We start from the raw sequence: 27,676 nt of genomic DNA on the forward strand, positions 1-27,676 counted from the left end.
AAATCTGTGTAGAGATTTATCCGAACGCTCAGGGACAATGGAATGACGCCCCTTGCAGCAAACAACATCCTTTTGTGTGTCATGAAGGTGAGCAGATCCTCACAAAACACACACAATCCATCCATCACCTCCAGATATCTTAAAGTTCACACTACATGTCTGACATGACAAACTCCTCCACAGTGTTTGTTCTGCATGTTGTTTTTGATCAGTCTCTCTCTAGTTTCTGCTTGTGGTTTGTTTTGTGTCCAGATAAACTGATTCTGATCAAAGAGAATCTGACGTGGCCTGAAGCTCTGAGATACTGCAGACAGAATCATACGGATCTGGTCTCGGTTCATTCAGAAGAGATTCAGCGTCGTGTGATGAATGTGGTTAAACAGGCGTCTACTGAGGCGGTGTGGTTGGGTTTACACAACTACTGCAGCATGAACATGTGGCTCTGGTTGAGCGGAGAGATCGTGTGCTATCAGAACTGGGCTCCAGGGAACGGAACGACACCGGAAGACTGCCGCCTCGAGAAGAGAAAAGGAGCAGTTCAGTCTGGAGGAGATCAGCGCTGGATCAGCCTTCCTGAAACTCACAAACTCAACTTCATCTGCAGCAGATATGATGAGTGAAAAGACACGTGAATGTTTGTGTGTTTACTTACATTCACTGTTTTTATTCTCCATTATTTTTCTTATTTACTTGCTTGATTTGTTCTTTAATAATTTCTGAGTGAATCTACTAATTGTTTTTTAAAAGTCTCTGTTTTATTTCTGTAAGTTAATTATCATGACATAATGTGATCTTATCAAAGTTTTCAAATACACTGACCGACCAAAAAAAAAAGTCAGTCACTGTTTGGATTTTAATAGGCAAATACTTAAGAACCTATGGATGGATCATTATTACAGTGCTCATTATGTTTCTAGCATGTTATATGTTTGGCAACAATTCTTTTAACCCTTAAAGATGGAGTGTGTAGCTTTTAATTTCTTACACAACCATGTAGGTAGACACATCATGGCCATATTCCAGGAAGACAATGTCAAGATTTATTTATTTAGAATATGGCCATGATGTGTCTTCCTACAGGGTAATAATAATTTAACAATAACTTTTGTTTTTTTTTAATAATAAAAAAAAAATTAAAAATAATTTCTGCAACATAGTGTAGTGAACAGCAGACATGATGGTACCAGAGCTTCACAACAGACATCCCTTTGTCCCACTTTGATTAATACAAAAGAGTGTGATAGCACCCTCAACGACAACTAAATGACTATTGTAATCAGGACTGCCAAAGGTGGAGGACAGGAAAGATGACATTAACGGCCCATTGATGATAGGCTAATCTCATCACAAGTTGCCTTTGTTCACCTCAGACCGTATATGCCTGAGATCAAGGTGTGAACGTCATGGACTCTCAGGGCCACCAAACCAGTTCTGGCTAGAGCACAGCAAGAACAAAGAAAGGCCTCAAGAGAAAGACCATTTCTAAACATATTGGCTCGAAACCACAAAAATGGACAGGAATAATGAAGGAACATGTCCTATACGTCTTTTTACTCATGAAGTGGAAACCACAGTGGAAACCACACCTGAGTTGCATAACTCAAGTACCTCCAACCTACAGAAGGTCCTGCGGATCGACCACCATCTGACCTACAGTTCTCTGGATTACACAAAGACCTCCAGCACTTGGAAAGCAATCCAGTCTCTCCCACTGCACACGGAAGGATACCAGTGGACAACGTTTCCCATTCCCGGACTGATCACCCGACCAAGCGAAACGTAAATATAAGCTAACCAAGGCCTTGGCATTAGGTTGTTGCTAAATGAGATTGCTATTTGTGTAGAGACTGTTTATCTAGTGTCAGCGTATACAGACATACATCAGACACATTATCTGTATTCATAGTAAATGCTTATTTACTATTTCATCCAAGCATCCAGAAAGACCACAATTGACTCCCCCATAGATTGCTCATTCATTCATTTTGTTAACATCCATTTGTGTAGTAGTTCGTAGTTTCTGTTTGATTATTGATTGAATTTTCTTAGTAGTTTAGTCATTTTCCTTAGTAGTATTTAGTGAGTGTGATATTTTACTCTTGTATATCTTTTTGTTAATAAATTAATTTTATTGCAAACTGTGTCATTCTTGTGTTGATAATCAGAGGCTCTACAAGCTCGCCCGAATCTCACTGAATCCTTCAGATGATAAACTTCCTCCAATTTATAAAATTCTAATTCAGTCAACAATCTTTCATGATTGTTCTTTATTGTCAAGGTGACAGTCCTTTGCTGGTCCCCCGAAATATTGGAAGGAATCATCTGACTCAATATTAATAGTAATACAAAATATTAATATTAATACTTAAGACCACAAATAACTACATTTGTGGTGCCCTCGTGTGAGGCTAATCCAAAATCAATACAATAGTGTGATCTCATGGTGCAGTAAGACTGGGTTTGTAATGTAAATGTATTACGCTGCAAAAAATGCTTTTCTTATTTAGTATTTTCGCCATCTTTCTAGTCTAAATATCTAAAAATATCCATTCTTTTACTAGATAAGTAAAATAACTTGGTTTTTTCTTGTTTCCTGGAAAAAATACATTAAAATGAAGTGATTTCTTTCTTAAAACAAACAAAATGATCTGCCAATGGGGTGAGAAAAATAATCTTGATTATTTAATGGTGTAATGAAGTCTCTCCAACAAATCTGTTTAGTCATAAGTGAAGCTGGTAATGCTGTTTGTGGAGTTGTTTAATCCTCCTCAGCTGAGATCTTGAAAGATTTAATTCAAGTGATAAGATTTGGTCCTGCATATTTATAAATTTATTGAACATATAAGCCAGCGGTCTCAATCTCAGTTCCTGGAGGGCCACAGCCCTGCAGAGTTTAGAGCTCCAACCAGCTCCAAATTACACCTGCTTGGAAGTTTCTAGTAATCCTGAAGACCTTGATTATCTGGATCAGGTGTGATTGATTAGGGTTGGAACAAAACTGTGCAGAGCTGTGGCTCTCCAGGAATTGAGTATGAGAACACTGATATAAGCAGTACCTACACACACAGCAATATATATAAGGCACTATACCTTCTATATGTTGTGAATTTTAACATTATATATGTTTTGTACATTTAGTTAACAATAGCACAAGCACACCTGCATGTACTAAACCATTCACCAAAAAGCCAAATATAATCTTTCACGTCTTTACATAAATAACATATGTTTGTAAGTATTTCAAGCTAACCACAGGCTCTACTCTTCAGCACAGTGGTAACCCCAAAAACTCAGACATACCAGAAACCATTTAAAATTCCAAAATAATAGAACATTAATCACTAACAGATCTCCCCCTATATTAAAACTGAACAAAACACATGAAATAACACTTAATTTCAACATTGACCCTTCCTTTAACAATCAGAAGCAAAGCATGCTGGGAACTAGAAATCTGCTGTAACTCATTCCATGAATGTGTGTACATACATTCACATTTATATGGGAACATGTATATGCAATATATATGTACAATAAATGATAAAACTTTATGAATTTATTACATAGCATCATCTTAAAAGAAATAAATCATTCTCAGATTTGAAATATAGGGTGAGACTTGTGTCTTTAGCTGCAATAAGCTTCTAGACTCTAAAGGTTTCTCTTTGAGAAATGTGCCAAATCTGCAATACAGATTCCGTTGCTTTAATCCTTGTCTACAGCCGCTTGCGTCACCTGCTGGCGAGGCCAACTACCAGCAGATGGAGATTATGCATCGGCAATCTACTGCTATTCCTGCAGTTCCCGGATGTGCAACGTTGAATCTTCTGTCGAATTTGAACCACTGAATTTGTGGAAGCGAATATGTCATTTTCAATTAGTGCAATTCAACAAGCTTTTTTATTTCAAAAAGATTTGTCATTACATTTCTTCCATACTCCTCACTCTCAGCTGGTTGCTATAGCAGAGTCAAGAGGCATTTATTTGTCATTTGCACAGTTAACACAGAGGAAAACTGGGCATTGAAATGCTTGTGATGAAGCTCAGATATACAGTGACAATAACAGGACCATACATAAACCATACATAAATAATAAAATGGTAAACATGAATATACACAAGACAAAGTGGAGGGCTGTAACAGGAGTCCACTGCAGGCAAATCTTAAAGAACCCAAATGCAGTTTATTTAAACAAATCCAAAAATGAACAAAAAGAACATAACAAATGCTTGGCTTGGCATGGTTTAGCAAGAATAAAACAAACATGAAGCACACCCACAGTGGTACATGGACAATACTTGACAAGGACGCATGACAAACATGAGGGTTTAAACACACAAGGACTAATGACAAGACAAGACACACCTGTGCACAATCAACCAATAAACAAAGTAAACATAGGACACATGACAAGGGAGCACATGGCAGGATCACATGAGGACAAGGGAATCACGTGACATGGGAGCACATGGCAAAACATAACAAACATGGCAAAGAAACAAGAAGCATGAACATAATAAAACATGAAACTTGAACATGAACAAAACCAAAACTAGACATGACAAGGGCACTGAGAGATGAAAGTGACATGTGCTATTGCACAGGCAGAACAACAAATGCAGACAGAGCAATGAATACAAATAAGTGGCAGTAACAGATACAATAAAGGGTAGACAGTTGTTACGACCACTAGGGGTCAGCCGTAACAGGAAAAGGAAGAGAGTCACTACCAGAGAGATGCAAAATAATAATTTTTATTTACAATAAGGGTTCGGCGTCAGGAGCAGACAAGTCCAAAATAACAAACCAAACAACCTCTACACTTCCTAAATCAAAATGAAAGAAAACAAAATACAGTTTAAACTTACCTGACTCCCTGAACCAAAAATAGCATGAAAAGATGAGAAAAATAAAATGGCGTCAAATCCCCTACATCCCTTAACTTGGCAAAGCTTGTTTACAAAGGTATTTACAAAAGATATATATATAAGTCCGTAGCAAACTGTTCAAAATCAGAATCCAAAATCATAGTCAATCAGGCATGGGTCAAGTTAACAAGAAATATCACAGGTACAAAATCACATTCACAATCTCAAATAGGGATGGGTAGTTCGACACCCAGTGTCGACACACGTCTTGAGTTTTCGACACACTAGTGCTCCAAAACAGCGTTCTGGAGCATTGCTTGTCACGTGACCTGTGGAAATGAAGCTTCGTTACCTCACTGACACGTCACGTCGGGCTCAAACAAATGAATATTTTCTATAGCTGGGAACGTGATTAGTAAAAAAGGAGCTGCTTAAGGTCCAGCACAGTGAAACAAATAATATTCTTGAATAAAAATATGAAGTTGCATTTGTATTTGTGCATTTGTGTTTTTTTTTAACAATGTGCATGTTTGTGTTCTTTTGTAAGGAACACACAAAAAATGGTGCAATGAAAAAAATCACATAGACCTAATTTATTGACGTATTAAACATTCTATTTAGAAGGTGAAAAGATACAAGTTTGATGCGAGTAAAAATGAAGAACAGAAAGTCTTTATTGTCATTGTATTATGCAAAATGCAATGAAACTTCGCTGCACACACACGCACCACCATCTTTCTAATATGGTTATTAAATATACAAATAAACCTTACAATGACATCCCAACAAACAAAACTGAATGACACAGGTGATGTAGTAATTTTTATTGACCACCAGATGGCGAAGTAGAGCACTGTTTCAAAAGCTTCGAAGCACCGACACAGTTTGTTGTAAAAGCCTCACTGCTTCAAAAGCCTCATTCGGCACATCCCTAATCTCAAATAATCACTCACAATCTCTCTGATACAACACTCTAGACTAGAACAAATGACAACAATATGAAGCAATAGTGAAGGGTGCACAATCAATCACACAATGGCACAAGAATGGCAGAGGTTGAGTGTTTGGGGCGGTCCTTATATCTGGATCAGATGTGAAGGAGAACCAATCGCAGCCTTCAACCAGTTATCGCAAGGAACCTTCCACCTGTAACACAAATTTGCACATGCAAATACACAGAGAAGAGATACATAAGAAGATATACACAGGACAACAGAATGAAATAGATGAGCAAATGGCTCCTAACACCCCCATCCATAAAATAAAGTATAAAGTGTTGGCAGTAAAGTGCACACAGTAAATTCCCTGGAGTAGCAAGCTGGCAGTGGAGACGGCAAGAGTGCGTAAGTGTTTTGCTTAATATCTGTTTCGGGTCAGTTGCTTAGTTTATTATTTGCTGCTAGGAAAGATTAATTTCGATTCTGTGCTTTTTTCTATTTTCTGCCTTCTCTATAATTTGTATTTTAATTGTACACATTGCTATTTAGAATAACAGCCGCGTTTGCAGCGTTTGTTGGTGTTATTGCTCGTTTTTCGCATTTAAGTGCTGTGTTGTTCCCGCATTAGTTTTGATTTGACCCATTCATGGGCTATAGGCTTTAGCTTTAAAGGCGGGCACAGTTGTTTTCACTCACGGGTTAATAAGCAGTATATTTATTGTGTGTGCGCGAAGCGTTCAGCTCTCGTGTTCAGCCTCCTCGTGTGAAGACCGACTCGGGTAAAGATCTGTGACTCTACCTGCGCGACTCCACCAAGCAAGGACTCCGGTAAGACACTTAAGCATCTTTCTTTCCCACTTTTTCTTTTCCTTCATACTCAGCATGTGCTTTCAATACATTCCTGTTGTCTCTCGGCAGCGTTCCACTATCACACGTAGAAGGTAGCACAATACTGCCAATCTGCGTCCTATCTACTCCTCCTCTAACACACCTCTCTCTGTTTCTGTGGGTCTATGGAACTGTCAGTCAGCAGTTAACAAAGCTGACTTCATTCCAGCCTTTGCTACTAAATCTATTCTCAATATCTTGGGCTTGACTGAGACCTGGATTCGTCCAGAGGACTCAACAACTCCCGCTGCTCTCTCTAACAACTTCACTTTCTCTCATACCCCTCGCCAGTCTGGGAGGGGTGGGGGCACTGGTCTTCTCATTTCTAACAATTGGAAATATTCAACTCACTCTTCTCTATGCACTAACAATTAGTTTGAGATTCATGCTATTACAATCAACTCTGGTCCAAATTCATATTGTAGTATTTTATCGCCCCCCAGGCCAACTGGGTACCTTTGTAGAGGAACTGGACATGCTGCTATCCTCATTCCCAGAGGATGGCAGTTCACTTGTAGTTTTTGGCGATTTCAACATTCATCTAGAGAAGCCTTATGCTTCAGACTTCCTCTCTTCTAGCCTCATTTGATCTCAAACGGCTTATCACCACAAGTACCCACAAATCTGGCAACCAACTTGACCTCATTTACATGTGCAACTGTATCACAGACAACATTTTGGTCAGACCTCTGCACATTTCCGATTATTTCTTCGTTACTTTTAATCTACAACTCACTACTTGTGCGCCACCAACCCCTCTACCATTTACCTTCAGACTTAACTGCGCTCTCTTTCTCCTTCTCATCTTTCCTCTGTTGTGTCATCCTCCCTTCCTTCACCCACACAATTCTCATCTCTGGATGTGAATACAGCAACAGACACTTTATGTTCCACTTTAACTTCTTCTCTAGACAATGTCTGTCCTCTCTCATCCAGGCCAGCATGTGCTACTCCCTCTAACCCCTGGTTATCTGATGTTCTTTGTGAACACTGGACCAAACTCAGGGTGGCAGAGAGAAAATGGTGCAAATCAAAAGACCCATCTGACCTAGGTAACTATCAGTTTCTCCTCTCATCCTTTTCTGATGAAGTTCATGCCGCTAAATATTCATATTTCCACAACAAGATCAACAGCGCTTCAAATACATGCATGCTTCTCAAAACATTCAACTCTCTCCTCTGTCCCCCTTCACCACCACCCACAACCTCTTTAACTGCTGATGATTTTGCTAATTTCTTCACTGACAAAACAACAACCATCCGCATTCAGTTCTCAGCTCCACACACACAGGAACTCAGACCATCCACAGCCACAAATCTTCTCCCCTCCTTCTCTCCCCTCACTGAGGCAGAAATATCCAAACTTCTCCTCTCCAGTCATCCTACCACCTGTCTTCTAGATCCCATCCCCTCACACCTTCTACAAGCCATCTCTCCTACACTTTTACCAGTACTCACACACATTATCAACACATCTCTGCTCACTGGCATTTCCCCTACCGCATTCAAGCAGGCTCGGGTAACCCCACTGCTTAAAAAACCCACATTAAACACATCACTTGTAGACAGTTACAGACCTGTCTCTCTCCTACCATTCATAGCAAAAACACTTGAACGGGTTGTGTTCAACCAGGTATCATCTTTCCTCTCACAGAATAACCAATTGGACCTCAACCAATCCGGTTTCAAGAGCGGCCATTCAACTTAGACTGCATTACTGTCGGTCACTGAATCTCTACGGATTGCGAAGGCTAATTCCAAATCATTAATTCTCATTCTGCTAGATCTATCTTCTGCCTTTGACACTGTGAATCATCAGATCCTTCTGTCCACCCTGTCATCACTGGGCATCACAGGAACCCCACTTTGCTGGTTTGAATCCTATCTCACAAGTAGGTCTTTCAGGGTTGCCTGGAGAGGGGAGGTATCCAAAGCACATCAACTGATCACAGGGGTTCCTCAGGGTTCAGTCCTTGGACCTCTCCTCTTCTCCATATACACTACATCACTGGGTCCCATCATACAGGCACATGGTTTCTCCTACCATTGCTATGCTGATGACAAGCAGCTTTTCCTTTCATTTCATCCAGATGATCCCACAGTAGCTGCACGAATCTCAAGCTGTCTGGCGGACATCTCGGCATGGATGAAGGGAGATCACCTGCAGCTCAACCTGGCAAAGACAGAGCTTCTTGTCTTCCCTGCCAATCCAACTCTACAGCACAATTTCTCCATCCAGCTTGGTACATCATCGATTACCCCATCACGGTCAGCCAGAAATCTCGGAGTAATCTTTGATGACCAACTGAACTTGAGTTGCACTACACAACATCAGGAAAATCAGGCCTTTTCTAACACAACATGCAACACAACTTCTAGTCCAGGCCCTGGTCATTTCTAGGCTTGATTACTGCAATGCTCTTTTGGCTGGACTGCCATCATGCACAATCAAACCTCTACAAATGATTCAGAACGCTGCAGCACGTCTTGTCTTTAAAGAGCCCAAAAGAGCCCACGTCGCACCTCTCTTCATCTCTCTGCACTGGCTACCACTTGTTGCTTGCATCAAGTTCAAGGCACTGACGTTTGCTAACAGATCTACCACGGGCTCAGCACCCTCCTACTTACACTCACTCTTACGAGTCTACATCCCTACCAGAAGCCTGTGATCACTAAATGAGCGAAGGCTTGTGGTACCATCACAGAGAGGCACAACATCGCTCTCTAGAACATTCTCATTCACTGTTCCTTGCTGGTGGAATGATCTCCCCGCCTTCATCCGGAATGCAGAATCCCTGGGAATATTCAAAAGACAGCTGAAAACTCATCTCTTTCGAGAGCACTTAATCTCATCTTAATAAAAAAAAAAAGTTTTTCTCTTCTTTTAATCCCTCCCTATTCTAGTTTACGCTAATCTAAGCAAGGTCTGAAACTTGTATTGTGAGCACTTCTTGTGGCTATTTGCCTCTTCACAATGACTCGCTTATTGTATTCCTCACTTGTAAGTCGCTTTGAATAAAATGAATAAATGTTAAAAATGTTAAAATGTTAAATTAACACTGCCTGGTGTTCATGTGGAAACCAATGGCAGGGTGTTAAAAATAACACTGAAGCAATGTTTGTAACAGATCCATTGGTGGCAAGTTTGCAGGAGAACCCAAGCACAGTTTTATTTATTTACAAACATGATCAAACAGGAAACAAAGACACATGGCAAACATGAGGGTTTAAATACACAAGGGCTAATGACTAGACAAGACACACCTGTGCACAATCAACCAATAAACCAATGACAACATAGGGCACGTGACAAGGGAGCACATGGCAAACATGGAAACAAAGCAATAAACAGGAAGGTAGGTAAGTTATCCCTTAAAAACCTTAATAAGAATGCTCTTTTGTTTGTTGTATTTTGGCCTCTCCTCTCCTGAAGCCTTTTGTTAATTCCCACAGTTTGTTTAATAAATCTTGTCTTATTTTGAAGCTTGTGTTATTGAGCATTTTATAAAACACTTTTAACAATAGAAGTCTTACATTAAATGACACAATCTTCCTAAGGAAGTATAATCTTTGCTGACCCTTTTTGTTCACAGCATCAGTCCATTTGTCCCACCTCAATTTGTGATCTAAAACAACTCTGAGCTATTTATACTCCTCAACACTCCCCTTTCTTCTCCCAATCTTCTCCCCTTTAATAGTGGTTACACTCGCTGAGGACTCTTTCCTAAAATCAATACACGTCTTTAGTTTTTAAAATTCATTAAATTCATTTAAAAAGGGTCCACTGTCCTCATCCCCTTTGAGGATACTAACCAAAGCAGTATCATCTGCAAATTTAATTAAATATCTCCCTGGACAAGTGCTCCTGCAATTGTTTGTATACAAAATAAACACTACAATGTTGTGGAGAACTAACATTCATAATTTGTTTTTCAGACAATGAGGTACCCACACACACTCGTTGAACTCTATTACTCAAAAAATCCTGAGACCACAAAATCAGTCCTCCATCTAGAGAGAAATATATCGATAGTCTTTCAACCGATACAGATGGCAAAAAAGTTATTAAAAGCAAAAGAAAAGTCAGCAAAGAGAAGTTTTACATGGTTTCTGGATCCCTCAAGATGCGAATACACAATATGCAACAGTGTTAAAATAGCATCATCTGCTCCCTTATTGGACTGATAAGCAAATTGAAACGGATCCAATAAATGCTGTGTGTTTTCTACAATATAGAAGGCATGGAAGAACCCGTATTCGGTTCGTATTCATTGACATCAGTGAGCAAACTTTGCTGATGTTGAGGGATTGAGCCAGCATGGGTATGTGTCGATGCCCCCTATTGACGAGACGTTTGCAAACTATCTCGTCACAGGGAGGGCGCCGACACTGAAAGCTCCGGTCCTGCCAACTAAACCCCTTAAAGTGACATCTCGCTTAAACGGCAGGGCATACGTGGCATGTAACACACCATGGCGGTGTTACAAGCCTACCAGGCCGACCTGCTGAAGGATCAAGCAAACAAACTGCAGAGTCGATCGGAAGATCAATGGCGGCGATGGTGGCCACGGAGAGACATCCTAATGCATTGTTGAGACTCTGTATACAGACAGGTTGCTGGCCAGAGACTGGGTTTTTTTGTCAGACCAGGTCGGCCTCCCTGGTGGCATTTGGGGTGACTATGTCCCCCTTCTGGTGGCTGGCTGGGGTTCGGTTCGGATCCCTAGCCACATTCCCTTAAAGGGACCTTCTTTCTTCGGAAGATTTGGTCCCAGAAGCCTTGGAGCGGCCTTGGTAGGCTTTCTGCGGAAGGCCTCTTTGAGGTTTTGCTTGGGCTGTTGGCCGTAGGGAATGCTGTCACTAACAGCCTTTGTGCGACCCGAGGGTGAGTTGCTCTGGCGTTTCTTTCGAAACTGCTTTTACGTTTGTCTAGCCATTGTGGCATGCACTCCCCTCAAGCATGGTGGCGTGGGTATATCGTTCCCGATAGTGTTTTAAACGCAGAGTAGAGTTCCCTTTCGAAAGGGAACATCTCAGGTTACGTATGTAACCATGGTTCCCTGAGAACAGGGAACGAGACTCTGCGTTTCCTTGCCATGCTCCGGGGCTGCCTGCTGAACAGTCCCTCAGACGATAAGATACTGACTGATTCTCTAGGCGCTCCTTATATACTTCCGGGTCGCGCTATGATGATGTCATAGGCTGTCGCCGGCCAATAGGATTGGAGAGATTTGATACTTGGCTTTCAAACATCGGTTCATGTGTGACGTTCCCCATAGCGTGTCAAACGCAGAGTCTCGTTCCCTGTTCTCAGGGAACCATGGTTACATAGGTAACCTGAGACATTTTCCATATAGTTGGCACTACATGCTGGTCAAAAGACTTTTGAAACAACAAAGCAAAAACTATAGATAATTGCTCAGCACAGGTTTTTAACACATAACCACAAATATTATCCGGCCCAGGACTCTTGTGTGTATTGCATTTTTGAAACATTTTCTCGACATCAACTTCTATTATAGAAAAATTATTAGTCGATGTCAAGATATTTTATTAATTTTTATTTCTCTCTTCGCTACTCCCCTCAAAACAAGAAAATAACAAATTTAACCTATTTGCTAGTTTAAAATCTTATTTTTTTCATCTGTAGCTGTCATATTTATGTTGTTCTTCCCTATACTCTTATGTGGGACATTAATCATCGTCCTGATTCCCTCCCAGGCCTGTTTAGAATTTCCTTGTGACATTTTAGCCTCCAGTTTTTGTTTTTATAGGGCCTTATATACTTTTTGTCTTTTGATTTCTCTTTGAATTTCCCTTTTAACTAAGACTCAGAAGTATATTGATCCATTTGCAGTTTATTCAACAACAAGGGCAGTACAGAAATCATAAACCAGATAACAGGCAGAGGGTCGGGGCAGGCGGCAGACAGGAATAAACAATAGCAGGCAGTCAAGTAGGCAGGCAGCAAGAATCAGAGTCCAAACAACAGTCCAATCGATAACAGGCAAGCAAACAGGAATAAACGCTCAGAAATGATAACCGTGGCAAAGAACTGCGTGTGAGTGCGTGTTTTATAGTGCATGGGTAATGAGAGGATTGGCAGCAGGTGCATGTGCAATCAGTCCCAGGTATGTGGGTGTATGGGAAATGTAGTCCAATTGAAAACTAATATTCAGGAGAGGGCTCCCTCTGGCGGCCCGAGAGATCTGGTGCAGGGGATCCAATCGTGACAGACATCACTATTATACGTTTTTATCTTCTTAATTAATAGTTGTTTTAATTTCTTTAATACCCATGGTTTGTTATTAGGATATATTTTATACTTTTTTTTGTGGGTATAACTGACTCCACACAAAAACTGATATAAATCTTTACAGTCTTTACCTGAGGTTTCTCACTTTCAAGAAGTCTTTGATATTTAGGTTGAAGAATAACAACATCATAGTCAGAACCTCCAACTGATGGTAGCATGGAGGCAGAAAAATACCTTTAACGTTGCCATAACACTTGTCCAATATCTTATTTTTCCTAGTGCAAATATATAAATCCTCTGTAGGCTATAGCGTCTCATTAACAACATTCGCTTCGACCTTTGAGGACTTTGAGGACGCAGCCTCTGAATTGAGACACAGTTATAGTGTAACTTTCCTGTTACTGCAATAAAACTAACAGATAAGACTGGATGAAATATTAAATATGACTAGAACAATAACCCTCACTGATTATCACTCAGCTTCACGTCAGAGATGTAAATATTGTCCAGACTGAATGTCTAAATGTGGTGTGGACATAAGAAAATGAGTGATGAGGATGTGTTTACGTGCAAATGTGTTCATATGTTATAAACAAGAAAGAATAAACAGCAAGAGTATGAAATAAAACAAAATAAGAATTTTCACAAAGAGACGAATTCTAAAAAAATGTAACAATGTTTTAATGTCTGTGTTCCAGCCAATCACAATCAAGTAATTAGAGGAAATAAGACTGAAACAGCAGCAGCAGAAGATGATGTTATTATTTCAGTGGGATAATGAGAGTCCAACAACCTTTACTAACATTATAAATGAACTTCAGGGGAATGAAAGCACGATATGAGCACTTCAAAGAGTTAGTTCACCCAAAAATGAAATTTCTGTCATTAATTACTCACCCTCATGTTGTTCCAAACCTGTAAGCCCTTTGTTCATCTTCAGAACACAAATTAAGATATTATGATGAAATCTGAGAGGTTTTTTATTCTCCTATGAAAGCAATGAAATTACCACATTACAAAATTAGTAAAAACATTGTTAAAATAGTTAAAATGTTAAAGCATGACTGCAGTGGTTCAACTTTAATGCTATGAAGCGATGAGAATACTTTTTGTGCGCAAAAACTAAACAAAAATAATGACTTTATTCAATAAATTCATCTCTCTCCTGTCATTCTGCTACGCTATTTTCATTGCAGAGCTTCCATGTTTACGTCCGAATGCGGGATCAGTATTGACCGGCTCGGGTCACATGAGCCGGCCAATAATGAGCTGGTGCTCAGACACAGAACCTGGAAGTGCTGCAATGAAAATAGCGTATGAGAGGGGAGAGATTAATTTGTTGAATAAAGGCATTATTTTTATGTTTTGTTTTTGCACCCAAAAAGTATTCTCATCGCTTCATGATATTAAGGTTGAACCACTGCAGTCACGTTGACAATTTGAACAATGTTTTTCCTACTTTTCTGGACCTCGTATGATTATGATGGCCATTACATTGCTTTCAATGGAGGATTTAAAAAAAAAAACTCTCGGATTTCATCAAAAATATTTTAATTTGTTTTTTTTCCGAAAATGAACGAAGGTCTTACGGGTGTGGAACGACATGAGGGAAAGTAATTAATGACAGAAATTTCATTTTTGGGTGAACTAACCCTTTAAAGTCTTTATCTTGTCTCTGTTGTGAATATCTCCTCCTCAACACCAGGGGTCTCTGCTCTCAGAAGAGGAAAAAGAAAAAAATATAAGAGCAAAAAAAAAACTTTCTCTCTCATTCTATATGCAAATAAGGGGTCAGAGGTGGACAAATACACAAACATAGAGGAAGGAAAGTATGAAAATTAGTTTTAGAACAATACACAAATGATGTGATGATGAATGAGGGATGAGAGCAGATATAATGATCACACTGTTTAAAGCTGCAGACAGAAACATCAGACTCAGGACAGAAACACACGACCTCTAAAGTAAGAACAACTCACATGTTCATTCTTCAAACACAACTAGACTTTGAGATGTTAATATTGTCTGAATGATTGTGAATTGTGTTGTTCTGCTATTTTTTTTTAATTACATGATCATGTTTATTTCAAGATGAATATGGGATTATCTGAGTTTTTCAATGTGTTTCTTCCTCAGAAATGGAGCAAACTCTATATTTCATTCTTCTTCTCATTGGTGAGTGTGTTTGTTGTTTTATTTATGGTTTATAGTTTCATCAGGTTTGACTCTGTTATGAAAAGCATTAAATCAAACCCTCTCTTTCACAGCTCTCTGCTCCGTATCTGAATGTGTTCAGCGTCAGTATCACTTTATAAACGTGAGGAAGACCTGGACTGAAGCTCAGAGATACTGCAGAGAGAATTACACAGATCTGGCCACCGTTGACAACATGAACGACATGATCGAGCTGAAGAAGAGTGTGATTGATGAACATATCTGGATTGGGCTGCAGAGGACGGGTGTTGATAAATGGCAGTGGTCTTCAGGTGATCCTGCGCTCTATCTGAACTGGGCTCCTGGACAACCTGATAGCGGAGCTGAGTGTGTTATGATGAGAAATGGACAATGGCATGATTTGTCATGCAGTAACAGCCTGACTTTCATCTGCAGTTCATCTAACAACAGTAAGTTCAGTTTCCTACAATGACAACAAACATTATTTATAGAAAGATACACTGTATACTGTACAACATTTTAATGCAATATTAAATTCTGATACTTTTTAAAGTAGTCATAAATATATATTTGTCCACTTTCAACTTCTGTTTAAAAAATAAACCGATATTGAACGAATGTTGATCTTTTGTTGTTGATAACTGTGGGAATCTGACATTAGAGATCATAGAGAATTATATTTTCAGCAAACTTTATACTGTAAATTATAAATTCAAAAAATATCAAACCATTGTTTTGACCAACATAAATTCTAATAAATTAATGAATGCATAAAATTTTAAAATATAATAGACATAAAAGAACTTGCTCCATCTTGATATTTATGAACAAAATAGAATTATTGTGTTACTGTAAAAATGATGTGTGATCGACTTAAAGAAAACATATGATAACAATATTACACATGATATTTGAGTAGTTTTTATAGCTTGATTTCTGTAATGGAATCTAGATGAATAAATCATGTAAAATCTCCTAAATTATTTAGTCTATGATACAATGATTATAATATTTTTAGTGCTTCTTTATTTTAATTTGACTCTCAGTTTTGATTTTGAGTGAATATAAACTGTTTGTATTTGACTTTGAGTCGTGTTGTTCAATTAAAAGACTGTATTCTGCACAGAACAAGTAGAAACAAACTTGTTACTGTACTTACATTAGCAAAGATATTGATCAAAACAACAAGCTTCATAGTATTAGTACATGCAGTTATTCACAACTGAACCATAATCTCTACTCTTCTGAACAATAATGATCAAAACTTCAATAACAGAAACTCTTTCAAACGTCAAACATAACTGAACATTAAACATTAACAGCACACACACACACACACACACACACATACACGCGCACACACACACACACACACGCACACACATACACACACACACACACACACACACATTTACAGACTAATTTAAATGTGTAATTTATTTGCATTAGCATATATTAATATAAACATTTATTTAAATATACAATATATTTTTTTATATTTAAAGTCATTTGCATTAGCATATTTAAAATGTATGATTTTACACATTTAAATATTCTAATGAAAAGGTATTTAAATGTAGTACTATTGCGCATTAGCATATATTGATATAAAAACTGAAACATATTTTTAACACATTTAAATAAATTTCCATTAGCATATTTAAAAAGTATGATTTTATACATTTAAATATGTTAATGGGAGTGAATTTAAATGTATAATTATAAAAACTTTGAAGACAAACTTTAATTTGGCTTGAAAAAGCCTCGCCAGAAAGTTTGAAATAGTTTGAAAATCTTGAAGTTTGAAGCTTTTCAGTTTGAAATAGTTTAAGTTTTAGTTTGAATGGATGAATCGATACAGACAGACAGACAGACAGGGTTAGGGTGCTCAGGGTGGTTGCTAGGGTGTTGTTATGTGGTTGCTAGGGTACTCTGAGTGGTTGTGAGGGTTTTGCTATGTGGTTGCTAAGGTACTTGGGGTGGTTGCTATGGTTTTTCCTATGTGGTTGCTAAGGTACTTGGGGTGGTTGCTATGGTTTTGCTATGTGGTTGCTAAGGTACTTGGGGTGGTTGCTATGGTTTTGCTATGTGGTTGCTAGGGTACTTGGGGTGGTTGCTAAGGTGGTGCTATGTGGTTGCTAGGGTAGTCTGGGTGATTACTAGGGTGTTGCTATGCAGTTGCTAAGGTACACTGAGTGGTTGCTAAAGTGTTGCTATGTAGTTGCTAAGGAATTCTGGGTGGTTGCTATGGTGTCACTATGCGGTTGCAAGGGTATTCTGGGTAGTTGCTAGGGTTGTTGGTAGGCTGTTGCTAGAGTACTCAGGGTGTACTCCTGAATATTTAATATATCATCAGCTGTAGAAACAGTCTTTGAATGACACGTGTTTCTGATGTTTCCACTGCTGCTCTTATTCACATCCAAACCATAAAGCAGCATAAGAATAATGAACAAACTGATTCATGAATCTGTTTCCATTTGTTTTTCTTAAAGTGAACACAGGACTCGTCTTTGTCCATCAGACGATGAATTGGAGAGACGCTCAGAGTTACTGCAGACAGAATCACATTGATCTGGTCAGTGTGAGGAACCAGAATGAGAGTCAACAGCTTCAGAAGTTCATCAGTGATAGTCTCATATCTGGTGATGTCTGGATCGGTCTGTTCAGAGACTCATGGCAGTGGTCAGATCAGAGTTACTCCTCATTCAGATACTGGAATACTGGTGAACCTAATAATGCTGAAGGAAATCAAAACTGTGCAGCGATTTATCAGAACGCTCAGGGACAATGGAATGACGCCCCTTGCAGCGAACAACATCCTTTTGTGTGTCATGAAGGTGAGCAGATCCTCACAAAACACACACAATCCATCCATCACCTCCAGATATCTTAAAGTTCACACTACATGTCTGACATGACAAATTCCTCCACAGTGTTTGTTCTGCATGTTGTTTTTGATCAGTCTCTCTCTAGTTTCTGCTTGTGGTTTGTTTTGTGTCCAGATAAACTGATTCTGATCAAAGAGAATCTGACGTGGTCTGAAGCTCTGAGATACTGCAGACAGAATCATGTGGATCTGGTCTCGGTTCATTCAGAAGAGATTCAGCGTCGTGTGATGAATGTGGTTAAACGGGCGTCTACTGAGGAGGTGTGGTTGGGTTTACACAACTACTGCAGCATGAACATGTGGCTCTGGTTGAGCGGAGAGATCGTGTGCTATCAGAACTGGGCTCCAGGGAACGGAACGACACCGGAAGACTGCCGCCTCGAGAAGAGAAAAGGAGCAGTTCAGTCTGGAGGAGATCAGCGCTGGATCAGCCTTCCTGAAACTCACAAACTCAACTTCATCTGCAGCAGAAATTATGAGTGAAAAGACACGTGAATGTTTGTGTGTTTACTTACATTCACTGTTTTTATTCTCCATTATTTTTCTTATTTACTTGTTTGATTTGTTCTTTAGTAATTTCTGAGTGAATCTACTAATTGTGTTTTAAAAGTCTCTGTTTTATTTCTGTATGTTAATGATCATGACATAATGTGATCTTATCAAAGTTTTCTAACATTAATGTTTAATATTCTTTAGATGTCTAAAATAGTAACACAATATATGTCTGATTTAAGAATCTCTTTGTATATCTGGTGTGTTTATGTGTCTGTATTTTTTCACTAATATTATCTATATCAATAAAACTTTGAGCAGCAGATGTTAAGAATAATATTATTTGTGTCTCAGCAGAATGAAATCTGGTTTATTTTTAGAAAGGCAGAAGTGAAGTGATGTCACAATGAACTGTCAATTAAATATGTTAAATTTATGTGTTTGGATGATATTTAGGATATGTTGTCACTTACAAAAAATCAAAATTTCAGCTTCCTGGAATAAATTAAATGTGTGAATCTTTGGAAAGAAAGATTTGATTCATGATTCAAGAGCGATTTTTGCAAATTCAGAATGATTTGATTCAAGATGATTCACAATGAGATTCAATTAAATTTAAACACCTTTGACAATAAGACTCACACAAACTTCAAGAATCAACTTATGAATCAACAATGATGACATTCTTCATGCCGCAATGCATTCTGGGAGCCATGGATGAGTTTTGTATGATGCACCCAGAATGCATTGCGGCATGAAGCATGTCACTGTTATTGAGATTCATTCACTGATTCTTGATGTCTGTGTGTGTCTTAATGTCAAAGCAGCTTAAATTTTTAGTGCACAGTGTTTTTTTTGTTGTTGTTTTTGTTTGTTTTAATCTTTGATGTCTGATTAAAACACTGTTGGGTCTAATACTGTAGAATCATAGAGTTGCTATAAGAAATAATGTGAAATTAATACCATAGATTAGACTGGGAGAAATCAGACAATCAGACTCTACATGATGACAGTATCTTTATCATCAACAAATAGCTAACATCATCTGATCACATTGTCTTTTGCTGTACTTGCAATAACAAACAGTTGCAGCAGCCAAAGAGAAACTAGTAATCTTTGTGCGTCGCTTATAATAAACAAATCCAACGTACATATCTGCACCGGGCACAGTTTTGACATGACAACATACCCGGATAAAAAAGTCACCGCTCGCTAGTACTAGTTGCTTTCAGTTAAAACAGTTCAAACATGCATTTTAGTCTAGGACTAGCTTAATCCTTGTCTGTGAAACCGGGGGTAAAAGTCACCATTATGACTTAAAAGTTTAAATTATGTGCTAGATCGTAAAAAACTCCGGAGCCGTGTGGAGTACGTTTATGATGGATGGATGTGGATGGAAGCACTTTCTCCAGCTCATACTCATTGGTATCGTTCACCGCCATTATAAAGCTCGGATGCGTCAGGATATTTATTAATATTTCTCCGACTGTGTTCATCAGAAAGAAGAAAGTCATATACATCTAGGATGGCTTGAGAGTAAATCTTGAGCTAATTTTCATTTAAAAAGTGAACTAATTCTTTAAGTCTTATGCTGTGTTCACGCCATCTCGTAATTACCTTAGTCTCGAGAGGACAACACATGACGTTTTACTCGGAGCTGTTCATGTCGTTTTTGCCTTTCTGTGGCAACACTATCGAAGCCTAAATGAATCCGCAGCAGTCAGGAGGTACAGCAGGAGCTCTCCAAAAAATCACAGCTTACAAGTTGTAATTACAAGCTCTACGAGGACATGAACGCTTTTTACAAGTTGAAATCTCATAATTATGGAAATTACAACATTACAATTTAAGAGAAGATATTGTTGAATAAAGTCGTTATTTTTGTTTGGTTTTTGTGCACAAAAAGTATTCTTGTCTCTTCATAACAATGGAGAGTCTTTCAGTGTTTATGAATGCATTTTAAAAGACTAAAATATCAGACATTAACATACTAACATGAATGAGGATTATAAGTAATAAGGATGTTCAAAAGAACCTTTAAAAAATCTACTTTAAAACCCAATCACCAAGTTTTTAGAAATGCAATATTTGCATTTATGTCATTGTTTTCAAAGGTTTTGATTCACACAATGACTCAGAACCACTAAATAAAAAGTAAATAGCATATTGCATAGATCCAAACTCTTTCATATGTTATAAAAGAGTCTTATTTTGAAATTTCTTTTTTTAAAGTCTCATGGTCACTGATGGTGTTTTTCCCCATGTTGCTTGTTAGTTTAGTTATGTCGTATAAATATCCTCCTGTGACAGTTAATTTTTAGGGGCCAGGCTGCAAAATTGCATATGGATTTGGAAAGCCAGACTATATATTAGCAATGGTTTCAAAATTGCCTACAGTCACATTATTTTCATGACCTTTATCAGCTTTATATTTAATGTTAAATATAAATCAATATTTTTTTTACATTTGCTTTTGAGTGTACAGTGAGGTAGAAATGCTGGCACAGATTATCAGTGAATTTACCGTGTCCTTACCATCATAGCAAATGAACTGAAATATCCCAAAACTCCCGTCATCGTCCATGGTGCCACAGTTTTCAGTCCCTCTATAGTTGTCCAGCTGGTCATCTCTCCCCTGTAGAAAGTGCGGTCAGACAGAGACCAGTGCCAGTCTGGAGCGGCGTCTTTCTTCAGTCCTATCTAAGTGTTTGTTCCCACAATCCCGTTCACGACGGCTGAAGTCTGCCTTGTCTTCAACAGCAACAAAATGATAGTGGTGTTTTCTGCAGTAGCTTTGGGCTTCATATGTTTTAGCCTCATTAAGAAAGACGAATTGTATGGAGATCCCAGATGAGACACACACACCTGTGAAAGAGCAGGGTTGTCTTTCCAGTCTTTCCATGAGGAACGTTCCAACAAAAATATGTTCTAAGATTGTTTGGCTGTTGTTCCCAAAATGTTATTTCGGAATGTTCTCAGAATGCCCAAAACATCAAGGTTATTAAATGTATTAAAAACCTTTTTTCTTGGTTATAGAGTACCTCAGGGATGACACGTTTTTGTAGGCAAAACCTGGAAGCGAGTTAGCATTTCAGGACTTCTGGTTCCATCGCCTTAAAGTCTATGCATTTTTTGAATGGGTTTTTGCTAAATCACCTGAAATAAGGTCTGTGGTTAACAAAGCCTCTAAATATTTTCACGTTTTGATCTATGACATAAAACACACCAGTTATAACCCGCTTGTGATTTTTTTAAACCTTTATTGTGTCTTAAAGACGGCGGTTGCTAAAAAGGGACTACATCCTTTGGCGGGGACTTTAGACGTCATCATGACAAACAGGACATTTGGACAGCATTTCTCATGAAAAAGTGGATAAGTATTCATACACAGCGCAGATCATAATCAGCGAGCATGTTTTTAAATAAAGTTGTTTTTTAATAAAGTTTGAGGAAGCTTGGTGGTGGTGACGTTGATCCGCAACCATGGTGTGCTGTAGTCCGTTTATAGCCTACTGTTAGCTTTTTATATCTGACCACTTTATTTAGGCTTCAAAATGTATAAATGTTTTGTTAACTTGTAAAGATTATCTTGATAGACAAAACATGTAAGTGTCATAACCCTTTGTTAAACACAGAGCTTATTTTTTGCGATTTTCCAAAAGTCTATAGGAAAAATGCATAGGCTTTCGATCGAGGGAACCCGTGCGCCGCTAACTTCCGGGTTCGCCTACAAAAACACGTCATCCCTGAGGTACTCTATTCGAACCAGATAACTTTGAGCGAACGTCCTATTAACGTTACTGGAAGAACGTTTGTTCATAACTTTGGGAGAACCTTGCCTGAACGTTCTGAGAACATTCCCTCCCATTACTCAGTAATACTGAAAAGTACAGAATTTTACCTCAATGAATAAGCATTACAATGCAATTTTCTGAAAAAGGTCACTGAAAAACAAAATGCAGAAGTGAATAGTGCATTTTTTAAACAAATGTAAGCATGCAAATGCCTGAACCAAACAAAGAAACAGTTGAGTTTAAATGTCACATCTTCATCTTCAAGTGGAGGGTCACTTCTTTGAGCACGACTTGCATTTTCTGCAACTGAGGGCTTGCAATTCAGACACTGTAGTATTTTAATAGTATTTTAAGGCTGCTTTATCACAGGATCTGTGAAAAGAAAAACAGAATTTATATCAAATTAACCAATGAATGACAGTTTTGCATCCATGATTGAATATACAGTATGTATTATAATTTGCATTGATATTCATTAGAATTTTGTTGACTTCTCAACTTACCTTTTGACTATATCCTGATCAAGCTTGACATATGAGTGTCCATTTTTATCCTCTTCACAGCCTCAGCAGTTTCATTAAGCATCCCTCTTTACAATTTAATCTTTGTACTTATCTGTAATTAGAAATGTATATTAGAAAATAAACAGAAAGACAAAATTGTCAAGCTTGAACAAATATAAACAAATCAATGAACACTACCATAGTTGGCTGGTCAGCTCAAACAAAGTAATTGTATGTTCATAACATGTTTTATCAAAGTTCATTTACCTCATTATGAAGCCAAATTGTTCAGGAAATCAGAAATAAATACACAACTTAAATTTGCAAATAAAAAGAAAGTTAAATGTAATGTTGTATCTGTTTTTTAACATTTAATTATTTTTTTCTGCCAAAGCATTGGACAATGTTTTATAGTTGTTATAAGACAGACAAATGTCACCACATACATTTTAAACAGATTTATCAAGTCTTTAGAAATAGAGGTCTGCGCGGGACTGTTTTTTTCATCCCACTCCCGCCTAAAATTCACTCTGTGTTCACCCGCTATCCGCATATGGTGATTTTCTTCCCGACCCGACGGGTCCCGCTAAATTTATATTGTTTTCAGAATCTCGCATTTAAACATTTAAAAAAGAAAGAGAGTGATTGTGGATAACAAATATAAAACGTTGCATAGCATATACAAGATTTTTATTTGTTATTTGTCTTATGATGCTGTCAACACCCTAAAAATGTCAGAGAAAAAATGCCACAAAGAATAATAGGCTAAATATCACAGAGAAAAAAAATAGGCTAAATTAAATAGCCTACAACATGTCCCTCAAAACTATAGGCTAAGCCAAAAATACATAACGAAAACTGTTGGCTTACTAGTTGTCACGGTTCATGGATTCACTTACTCACCCTCGTGTGTTGTGTGTGTGTGTTTGGGTGTGAGTGAATGATTGTGTGGGCGTCACCCGTTATGGTCTGATTGCGATCTGTTGCCAGCCGTGTCTTGTTAGTGGTTGTTATATATTGTGCGTGTCTTTATGTGGTCTTTGTCAGTTCGTTGCAGGCTGTTCCCGGTGTCGTGTTCTCTGTGTGTTGCTTCCTGGTTTTTGGATTCTGGACTTTCGTCATGTGCCCTGTTTTCTGGGTTGGATTATCCTTGTTCTCTGATACCCGCTGTAGCCCTGCGCCACTCGGTGCCACGCCACTCTGCACGCCACCGTTCTGCACGCCACAGCCTCTGCCTCGTCTGACCCTTGGAGTGAAGTTATTGTACAGCGTTTTCCTGTCAATAAATATTGTTATTCTTGCAATGATCCTCTGTCTGTGTTCATTCCCTGACAGAACGAACTGACCCAATTATGGATCCAGCAAGGTCGTCGGATCTTCAGGAGTATTTGAGCAGGAGTGCTCAACGGATGGATCATCAGGACGAGCAAGTGGTGGCCACAGCTCGCGCCGTTCAGGCGTTGGTGGCGCAGGTGGCTGAGTTATCTACCCAGGTTCAACATCTCTCATCTCCCACTGCGCCAGCTCCACCGTCTGTTCCCCACCCATCCGCCAACATCAGCAGTCTACAAGAGCCGCGTATTCCTGCACCAGAGAGGTATGCTGGAGAACCAGATATTTGTAGAACCTTTCTAACGAAGTGCTCTATTTATTTCTCTTTGCAACCTAACACGTTTTCCTCTGAGGAATCTAAAGTCGCGTTGGTCATGACGCTACTGACGGGACGCGCGGCATTGTGGGGAACAGCGGTGTGGGAGAACAAACATCCGTGCTGCTCCTCGTTCCACACCCTGTCGCAGGAGATGAGACGGGACGGGAGGCAGCGCACAAACTCGCGGACCTGCGGCAGGGAATCCAACCAGTGTCTGATTACGCCATCAAATTCCGCACCCTGGCAGCAGAATGCAAGTGGAACGAGGAGGCGCAGTGGGATATGTTACTGCATGGGTTGGCCGACCGTGTTCAGCAGGAGATTTACCAGCTGGATCTACCCACCAGTCTCGACGGTCTCATTGAGCTCGCGATCTGGCCACGCGTCTGCACATACCCATCCACCCCCTGGAACATGCCATAACTGTCATCGCCCTTAACGGACAGAAGCTACCTACCATCACACACGCCACGGAGCCCTTAACCGTCATCACTTCCAGTAATCATACTGAACAGTTGCCATTTTTCATTTCCAGATCTACTACTCATCCGGTCGTCTTGGGTCATCCGTGGCTTCTCAAACACAAGCCCAGGATCGAGTGGGGTCAGGGGTCCGTGGCAGAGTGGAGCAACCAGTGTCATGCGTCTTGTTTGTTGTCTGCCTGTTCTTCTGTGTCTCGTTCTGTGTTACAGGAGTCGTCGTTGAATCTGTCAAACGTGCCAGAGGAGTACCTTGACCTGAAGGAAGTGTTCAGTAAGTCCCGGGCTGCTTCTCTTCCTCCGCATCGTCCCTACGACTGTGCCATAGACTTAGTACCAGGGTCTTCTCCGCCTAAAGGCAAGTTATATTCACTTTCTAATCCTGAAAGGGAGGTCATGGAGAAATACATTTCTGATTCTCTGGCAGCTGGGATCATCCGCCCTTCCTCGTCTCCCGCGGGGGCAGGTTTTTTTTTCGTGGGTAGGAAGGACGGGTCGCTGCGGCCGTGCATTGACTACAGAGGACTGAACAACATCACGGTAAAGAATACTTATCCTTTGCCGTTGATGTCTTCTGCCTTTGAACGGCTGCAGGGCGCGTCTCTTTTCACGAAATTGGACCTGCGCAACGCTTATCATTTGGTTCGCATTAGGGAGGGGGATGAGTGGAAGACGGCATTTAACACCCCTAGAGGGCACTTTGAATACTTGGTTATGCCTTTCGGCCTTTCCAACTCGCCCGCCGTGTTCCAAGCACTCGTGAATGACGTGTTGAGAGACATGATCGATCAGTTCATTTATGTCTACCTGGACGACATATTGATATTTTCTTCTTCTCTCCAGGAACATGTGCAACACGTCAGACGAGTGCTCCAGAGGCTGCTAGAGAATGGGCTTTTTGTCAAGGCGTAGAAGTGCGTTTTTCATGCACAGTCAGTTCCATTTTTAGGGTATATCGTATCATCTGAGGGGGTGCGCATGGATCCTGACAAGGTTAAGGCTGTGGTGGATTGGCCAATCCCAGATTCCCGTAAGGCCCTGCAGAGGTTTTTGGGATTCGCCAATTTTTACCGGCGTTTTATTCGCAATTTCAGCCAACTAGCCGCTCCTCTGACCGCCTTAACCTCCACCGCAACGGCGTTCAGGTGGTCTAATGCAGCTGAGGCTGCATTTTCCAATCTGAAAAGCCGCTTTGTTTCGGCTCCCATTCTTGTCGCCCCTGATCCTTCACGTCGGTTTGTGGTGGAGGTTGATGCTTCAGAGGTGGGGGTAGGGGCAGTTCTATCCCAGCGCGCCACCACGGACGATAAGATGCACCCTTGCGCGTTTTTTTCTCATCGCTTATCCGCCGCCAAACGGAATTACGACATTGGTAACAGGGAGCTGCTGGCGGTCAAATTAGCTTTGGAAGAGCGGCGTCACTGGTTGGAGGGGTCGGGGGTACCTTTCATCGTCTGGACCGATCATAAGAATTTAGAATACATCAGATCCGCTAAACGACTAAACTCTAGGCAGGCTCGGTGGGCTCTGTTTTTCGGTCGTTTCGATTTTTCTCTATCATATCGTCCCGGGTCTAAAAACATCAAGCCCGATGCTTTATCTCGTGTTTTTGATCGTTCCGAGCGCCCGTCCACTCCCGAGTGTATTTTACCTGAGAGACTCATTGTCTCTTCACTCACATGGGAGGTCGAGTCGAAGGTCCACACGGCCTTAGAAGGGGTAACGCCTCCGCCCGGGTGCCCGCCGAGTCGATTATTTGTGCCAGAGAGGTTACGTTCAGACGTTATCTGATGGGGCCATGATTCCAATCTGCCTTGTCATCCAGGGGTTAGTCGTACCATGTTTTTGGTTAAGCAACGATTCTGGTGGCCCTGCATGGCTCGCGACGTTCGCAATTTTGTTTTGGCTTGCTCTGTCTGCCCTCGTGGTAAGATTTCTAATCGTTCCCCAGATGGGCTTCTTCAACCGCTGTCTGTCCCTTCAAGACCCTGGTCCCACATAGCGCTAGATTTCATAACAGGCCTCCCTCCTTCATAGGGCAATACGGTGATTTTGACCGTAGTGGACCGGTTCTCGAAGGCGGCACATTTCATCCCCTTGCCCAAATTACCCTCTGCCAAGGAGACAGCGGTTACTGTCATTAATCACGTCTTTCGTATTCATGGCCTCCCGGTAGACGTGGTTTCTGACAGGGGATCCCAATTTACCTCCAGATTCTGGAAGGAGTTTTGCAGATTACTGGGAGCGACTGTTAGTTTGTCGTCTGGGTTCCATCCCCAGAGTAACGGGCAAGCTGAGAGAGCCAACCAGGATTTGGGGAGAACGTTGCAATGTCGGGTAGCTCAGAATCCTTCCTCCTGGAGTCAGCAGCTTCCTTGGGTGGAGTACGCGCACAACTCGTTACCAGTGTCGGTAATTCCCCCCAGCGTACCGTAGAATTCACCCCGTATTCCACGTATCTAAAATCAAACCTGTTTTTCATGCTAACATTAATCCGCCGGTTCCGGTTCCCCCCCCCGCCGCGTCTCGTAGATGGGGAACCCATTTATTCGGTTCGTCGTATTTTGGACGCTAGGCGAAGGGGACGCGGATTCCAGTACTTGGTGGACTGGGAGGGTTACGGTCCGGAGGAGAGGAGTTGGGTTCCTGCCAGGGACATCCTGGATCACTCTCTTATTGATGATTACTATCAACAGGTAGGCTCTCATGGGAGCGCCAGGAGGCGCTCGTAGGAGAGGGGGTAC

General features: G+C 40.2%; 1 protein-coding gene across 8 annotated transcripts in view; it reads left to right on the forward strand.

Annotated features, from left to right (window-relative positions):
- Positions 1 to 27,676, forward strand: part of LOC127515946 (C-type mannose receptor 2-like) — a 177,283-nt gene that overhangs the window by 28,884 nt on the left and 120,723 nt on the right. The window contains exons 1-5 of one of the 8 annotated variants that reach the window (XM_051900133.1): positions 14,547 to 14,915; positions 15,088 to 15,126; positions 15,219 to 15,575; positions 17,619 to 17,963; positions 18,129 to 18,828. The exons of 3 other annotated variants lie outside the window; for them this stretch is intronic. In XM_051900133.1, coding sequence (XP_051756093.1) covers positions 15,090 to 15,126; positions 15,219 to 15,575; positions 17,619 to 17,963; positions 18,129 to 18,496 — 1,107 coding nt within the window. In that variant the 5' untranslated portion in view covers positions 14,547 to 14,915; positions 15,088 to 15,089 and the 3' untranslated portion in view covers positions 18,497 to 18,828. Of the gene's footprint in view, positions 88 to 252; positions 2,083 to 14,546; positions 14,916 to 15,087; positions 15,127 to 15,218; positions 15,576 to 17,618; positions 17,964 to 18,128; positions 18,829 to 27,676 lie in introns of those variants that run through there. 4 more of the 8 variants (XM_051900134.1, XM_051900140.1, XM_051900141.1 and 1 more) reach the window with 4 other exon arrangements.

The sequence above is a fragment of the Ctenopharyngodon idella genome, chromosome 7 (assembly GCF_019924925.1).
Source record: "Ctenopharyngodon idella isolate HZGC_01 chromosome 7, HZGC01, whole genome shotgun sequence".
NCBI classification, from domain to species: Eukaryota; Metazoa; Chordata; class Actinopteri; order Cypriniformes; family Xenocyprididae; genus Ctenopharyngodon; species Ctenopharyngodon idella.